We start from the raw sequence: 6,670 nt of genomic DNA, 5'->3' as shown, positions 1-6,670 counted from the left end.
TTTATTTCCTATTTACTAGTATTAGTAAAAACACCAGCTACTGATAACCCTAATTGCAGTCTTGTGATTTCCTCTCTGCGAACCAACTGGTTTAAGGAACTGCAAGATAAAATTGTTCTAGGACAGATAGACAAGTAGTGACGGACATACATTGTGTGAGATTAAGTTAAAAAAAATCCTGTCTGCTAGTGCTATATCCAGATATATGCTTCCTATAATATGAACTGTTAGCAAGGGCACCACATCTGTGGGGGTTTTCCTTCTTGCATGGTGTGATTTAAAATTGCTGGTTGGCTGGCGTAGATCAACGTTTTTGGTTAATTTCTGCATGGGTGAGCTTTTACCAGGTGGACAATGCTGCCATTATTGTTGATCCATCAAGCATGCAAATAATTTCAAAGGCTACAGACCAAACACACCAGCGTGATACTTGTCTAAATGGGAACAAATGTGCAATAGTAGAAGCAGATAATGCCAGCTTATTCCCTGAAGCAATTGAGGATAAAGCTGACACTTCATTGCCGTCGAGCTCTCGTTTTTGCAATGGCTTAGACAGGGAGGTCTCATGTATAAACCCTTTCGGATGGATGAAACAAAGGTGTACAGAGCAGAAGACACTGCCGTCTGAAGGTGGTTTTCTCTGGCATCCTCTGTTGCATGCTGCAGTTGTTGCCATTGAAAATGCCGCCGAGAGGGATAGAAGGATATTCCCTGCTTCAACGACCCAACCAAAATTAAATGGTGATGTAGAGAATTGTTCTGATGATGAACCAGCAAAGCGGATAAAGATAGTTACAAATGTGAGCCTTATTACTTATATTGTCTACCATCTATTGTTGCCGCTCTCCTTTAATAACTCTATTAGTGCTGTAGCGGAAGACTGGAATTGACGCATATTTATTCTATCCTGTTTTGCTAACAAGTTCAAGTTTGAACTTCAGGATGAAGATCAATCTGCACATACAGCATGCAGCAGCGACTTATCTGAAAGAAACAGACCATATCTTTGCACAGGATTTGACATCTACCTTGTTTGGGAACCATGCGCGATGTAGGTTCACTATTACGAGAGTATGACATTATTGTTTGCTTGTTGCTTACTGGTCAGTTTGCTGATATGTTTGTTTGTTTGTTTGTTTGAAGGTGTGCTATGGCGCTTGTACATCAAAGATTCAAGCGCGTCTTCTATGCTTTCCCTAATCCCATTACTGGAGCACTGGGCAGTGTCTACAGATTGCACGGGCAGAAAAGCTTGAATCACCATTACTCCGTGTTTAGGATAAAAGTTCCTGAGGCATATTTGAATGGTTCAACTGACTGTTCTGAAAAATGGTGCTCAAATTCTGTCTCGTCGTAGTACGAAAGCTCCAAGAGCTTTGTTCTGCAGCAACGGTAACTGCTAAAATGCTGATAAATTCAGGGTTTTCCCTGTTGACAGATTGGTTGTTGTATCATTTGTTACTGCCGCCATGAGTCCATGAGCTTGCGAGGAAATGCTGTTTAGCCTGAATTTAGGCAGTGTAGAAAATTAGCTAGTGCTCCTATTGTTCACTGCAGTTTGATGTTTGTTTGTATGTTTGAAATGGAAAAGGTTATTGTTTCCCCAAAGGTATATTCGGACTAATGTAAGACCCAAACCACCGGAAATCACACGATCTATGCGAATTAGGGAATTAATTGGATAGTTGCACGGGCGGAGACCCGGCTTACAAGTACATATATAGGGTTCTAAGCTAGGGGAAAGTCTGGAGTAGTTGGATAGCGATTACAGGAGAGGGGTTCGGCTTATATGGTCGCCCAAAGTTACAGAGCTCCTCCCTCCGTTTGGAATTACTCGTCCAAGAAATGAATGTATCCAGATGTATTTTAGTTGTAGATACATCCATTTTTATGACAAGTAATTCCGAACGGAGGGAGTAGCTGTTTTGACGGTGACTGACAAGAAATGAATATATGTATTTTAGTTGTAGGCACACTCATTTTTGTGACAAGTAATTTCGAATAGAGGGAGTAGCTGTTTTGACAGTGACTGGTTTAAACGAACAGTGTACCGGCGATTGGCGGTAATTCAACAGTGCGAGCCGTTGATCTTTGACTCGAGTGGTACGCTTTCATCTCAGTCATCTGTTATCTGAATCTTCTTCTTCTCCCCAGATGTTGCGTTCTTCAGGTAGTTTTGTCGAGGCTTTGGTCCTGACAATGCCGCCGCCATCAGCTGCACCATGTCCTTGAGGTGAAACAGTTTGTGGCCAGGAAATATGGAATTCATGAAGGCTGCATACTCCCACGTAGCATCGTCTGGAGCCAGGCTTTCTCACGACTAGGCATTGACCAACAGGAATAGTCTTTGATACAGCATCAGGTGTAACCAAGGGCACATGAGGAAGGGGAATGGCATGGTTGCCGAGATGTTTCTTGAGCTGACTTACATGAAAGACGGGATGTATGTCAGTACTTTCTAGGAGCTGAAGTTTGTAAGCCACGGCGCCAATTTTCTGTAAAATCTTGTAAGGACCATAATATTTGGATCGGAGCTTGAGCAAGCCTATGAGACCAAATGCATTTTGCCTGTATGGCTGAATCTTGAGATAGACCATGTCATTGACATCATTCTGTTCTTTTTTTATCAGCTATTTAATTCTGCTTTGAGCATACTAAGTTTGCTTTCAATTGCTGTAGTAAAGCTGTTCTTTCAGAAATAGTCATCCTGGCCTCAGGGACGGGGGGTTGGATATAGCAACTCTCCAATTTGTGGTGACTTGTAGGCATACATGGCTTCAAAAGGAGTAACTTTAAGAGAGGAATGATAGGAGGTGTTGTACCAGAGTTCAGCCAAAGGCAACCATTTCATCCATTGTTTGGGATTTTGGAACACCATTCCTCTCAGACAAGCTTCAGCTTCAAGACATTGATCGATACCCTCTGTCTGACCATCTATTTGTGGGTGAGAGGCAGTGTTGAATCTGACCTCTACATCAAAAGCATTGAAAAGTTCCTGGTAGAGGTTGCTGGTAAAGATGCTATCTTTGTCAGACACTATTGCTATGGGCAAACCATGTAACTTAATCACATTGTCCATGAGCTTGGGACAGAGTCTGAACAAAGTATGGGTGAGAGAGAGGGATAAAGTGGGCATACTTGGTTATTCTGTCCACCATTACCAGTATAACCTCCTTTCCTTGGGATTTAGGTAGTGCTATAACGAAATCCATGGTGATGTGGGCCCAGGCCATATCAGGTACAGGTAAGGGCTGTAGTAAGCCAGGAGGATGTATGTGTTCCACTTTGTTCAATTGGCAAGTAGGGCATTTGCTCACAAACTCTTCCACTACTTTCTTGAGATTGGGCCAATAGAACACTTTTTTGATTCTGTAATATGTGGCTTTAACACCTGAATGTCCCCCTAAACCAGAGGAATGGAAGGTTTTCAAGAGATTTGTTCTGAAATCATGAGCACCTCCAACATAGATTCTGTTCTTGTACTTTAGAAGCCATTTGCAGTGGAGAATTTAGGCTGATCATCAGTATTAGCAACTACTCTTTGCAAAAGTTTGGAGCTGTCAGGATCTGCCTCATAACTTTTTCTAACATCTTATGTCCAATGAGGAATTACTACACTGATATTGTTGCAATTACTTGGAGTTGATGTATCTTTCCTGGAGAGAGCATCTGCTACCAAGTTCTCCTTGCCTTCTTGTATTCGATGGTGTAGTCAAATTCCAACAATTTGAGGAGCTGTTTATGCTGAATTCCCTTAGTAAGTCTCTCAGAGGCCATATACTTCAAGGAATGTCGGTCTGTTTTGATAACTAGGGGATTTCCTATGAGGTACTTGTCAACGTTCTGGGATCGGGGATACCCAGACCTGCATGCCTGCGGCCCAGGGTGTGGCTCCCTCGACGGTCTGGTACGGCCCAGCGGCAAGGCCGCCAAGACAAGACCCTCGTGAGGTCCCCTGGCCTCGCGAGGAGGGCGACATCAAGACCTCCTGAGGGGCGGCTCTCCAGGCCTGCCTCCCGAGGGGCGGCTCTCCAGGCCTACCTCCTGAGGAGCGGAGACTTCTATGCGGGCACCCAGCCTCACGAGGCTGCGATGACGTGAGCCATGACGACCAAGGCCAGGCGGGCGCCAGCGGGCACAGAGGAGGCAGTTTCCTCTTTGGTGCTAAGGTGGCAAGGGCGTAAGGGGGTTCCCAAGGCAGCCCCAAAGCTTTCCAAAAGTCCATCCGCATGGAGTTTCTTCATGCACTTTACACCAATATGATCTAAACGACAGTGCCACAAGTATGTTGCACTATTATTATCAACTTTACATTTATTGGCATCAATATTACGAATATGTGTATCACTACGATCGAGATTTAATAAACCATTCACATTTGGTGTATGACCATAGAATGTTTTATTCATGTAAACAGAACAACAATTATTCTCTGACTTAAATGAATAACTATATTGCAATAAACACGATATAATAACATTTATTTAGGCTCAACGCAAACACCAAATAACATTTATTTAGGCTCAACACTAATCCCGAAGGTAGAGGGAGTGTGCGATGATGATCGTATCAACCTTGGAACCACTTCCAACACACATCGTCACCTCGCCCTTAACTAGTCTATGTTTATCCTGCAACTCCTGTTTTGAGTTACTAATCTTAGCACTTGAACCGGTATCAAATACCCAGGGGCTACTACGAACACTAGTAAGGTACACATCAATAACATGTATATCAAATATACCTTTGTTCACTTTGCCATCCTTCTTATCCGCCAAGTATTTGGGGCAGTTCCACTTCTAGTGACCATTCCCTTTGCAGTAGAAGCACTCAGTTTCAGGCTTGGGTCCAGCTTTGGGCTTCTTCACGGGAGCGGCAACTTGCTTGCCATTCTTCTTGAAGTTCCCTTTCTTTACCTTGTCCCTTTTCTTGAAACTAGTGGTATTTATTAACCATCAACACTTGATGCTCTTTCTTGATTTCTACCTTCGCTAATTTCAGTATCGCAAAGAGCTCGGAAATAGTTTTAGTCATTCCTTGCATATTATAGTTCATCACGAAGCTCTAGTAGCTTGGTGATAGTGACTAGAGAACTCTGTCAATCACTATCTTATCTCGAAGATTAACTCCCACTCAATTCAAGCGATTGTAGTACCTAGACATTCTGAGCACATGCTCACTGGCTGAGCTATTCTCCTCCATCTTGTAGGCAAAGTACTTGTCAGAGGTCTCATACCTCTCGATGCGGACATGAGTTTGAAATACCAATTTTAGCTCTTGGAACATCTCATATGCTCTGTGTCATTCAAAACATTTTGAAGTCCTTGGTTCTAAGCCGTAAAGCATGGCGCACTAAACTATTAAGTAGTCATCATATCAAGCTTGCCAAACGTTCATAACGTCTGCATCTGCTCCTGCAATAGGTCTGTCACCTAGCGATGCATCAAGGACATAATTCTTCTGTGCAGCAATGAGGATAATCCCCAGATCATGGACCCATCCCGCATCATTGCTACTGTCATCTTTCAACTTAGTTTTCTCTAGGAACATATCAAGAATAGAGGACCTATGTCGCGAGCTATTGATCTACAACATAGATATGCAAAAACTATTAAGATTAAGTTCATGATAAATTTAAGTTCAATTAATCAAATTACTAAGGAACTCCCACTTAAATTAACATCCCTCAAGTTATTTAAGTGATACACGATCCAAATCAACTAACCCATGTCCGATCATCATGTGAGATGAGGTAGTCATCAATGGTGAACATCTCTATTTTGATCATATCTACTATATGACTCATGTTCGACCTTTCGGTCTCCAGTTGTGACGCCCCCGATTCAATCGTACACTAATCATGCACGCAAACGTGTACGATCAAGATCAGGGACTCACGGGAAGATATCACAACACAACTCTAAAAACATAAATAAGTCATACAAGCATCATAATACAAGCCAGGGGCCTCGAGGGCTCGAATACAAGTGCTCGATCATAGACGAGTCAGCGGAAGCAACAATATCTGAGTACAGACATAAGTTAAACAAGTTTGCCTTAAGAAGGCTAGCACAAACTGGGATATAGATCGAAAGAGGCGCAGGCCTCCTGCCTGGGATCCTCCTAACTACTCCCGGTCGTCGTCAGCGGGCTGCACGTAGTAGTAGGCACCTCCAGTGTAGTAGGGGTCGTCGTCGACGGTGGCGTCTGGCTCCTGGGCTCCAGCATCTGGTTGCGACAACCAGAAAGAAAGGAAAGGGGAAAAAGGGGGGAGAAAGCAACTGTGAGTACTCATCCAAAGTACTCGCAAGCAAGGATCTACACTACATATGCATGGGTATATGTGTAAAGGGCCATATCAGTGGACTGAACTGCAGAATGCCAGAATAAGAAGGGGATAGCTAATCCTGTCGAAGACTACGCTTCTGGCAGCCTCCGTCTTGCAGCATGTAGGAGAGAGTAGATTGAAGTCCTCCAAGTAGCATCTTCAAGTAGCATCTCCAAGTAGCATCTCCAAGTAGCATCTCCAAGTAGCATCTCCAGGTAGCATCGCATAGCATAATCCTACCCGGCAATCCTCTCCTCGTCGCCCCGTTAGAGAGCGATCACCGGGTTGTATCTGGCACTTGGAAGGGTGTGTTTTATTAAGTATCCGGTTCTAGTTGTCATA

General features: G+C 43.5%; 1 protein-coding gene across 11 annotated transcripts in view; it reads left to right on the top strand.

The window, feature by feature from the left end:
- LOC123070346 (tRNA-specific adenosine deaminase TAD3) overlaps window positions 1–2,546 on the top strand; it is a 7,951-nt gene extending 5,405 nt beyond the window's left edge. For 10 of the 11 annotated variants that reach the window (XM_044493508.1, XM_044493498.1, XM_044493507.1 and 7 more), the window contains 3 exons: window positions 348–800; window positions 942–1,051; window positions 1,144–1,715. In XM_044493508.1, coding sequence (XP_044349443.1) covers window positions 348–800; window positions 942–1,051; window positions 1,144–1,357 — 777 coding nt within the window. In that variant the 3' untranslated portion in view covers window positions 1,358–1,715. Of the gene's footprint in view, window positions 1–347; window positions 801–941; window positions 1,052–1,143; window positions 1,716–2,154 lie in introns of those variants that run through there. The other variant, XM_044493501.1, reaches the window with a different exon arrangement.
- The last annotated feature ends 4,124 nt before the right edge of the window (window positions 2,547–6,670 follow it).

This window comes from Triticum aestivum, chromosome 3B, assembly GCF_018294505.1.
Source record: "Triticum aestivum cultivar Chinese Spring chromosome 3B, IWGSC CS RefSeq v2.1, whole genome shotgun sequence".
NCBI lineage: Eukaryota > Viridiplantae > Streptophyta > Magnoliopsida > Poales > Poaceae > Triticum > Triticum aestivum.
Note: the sequence above shows the minus strand (reverse complement) of the source record. Positions and strands in the feature narration are given on the sequence as shown.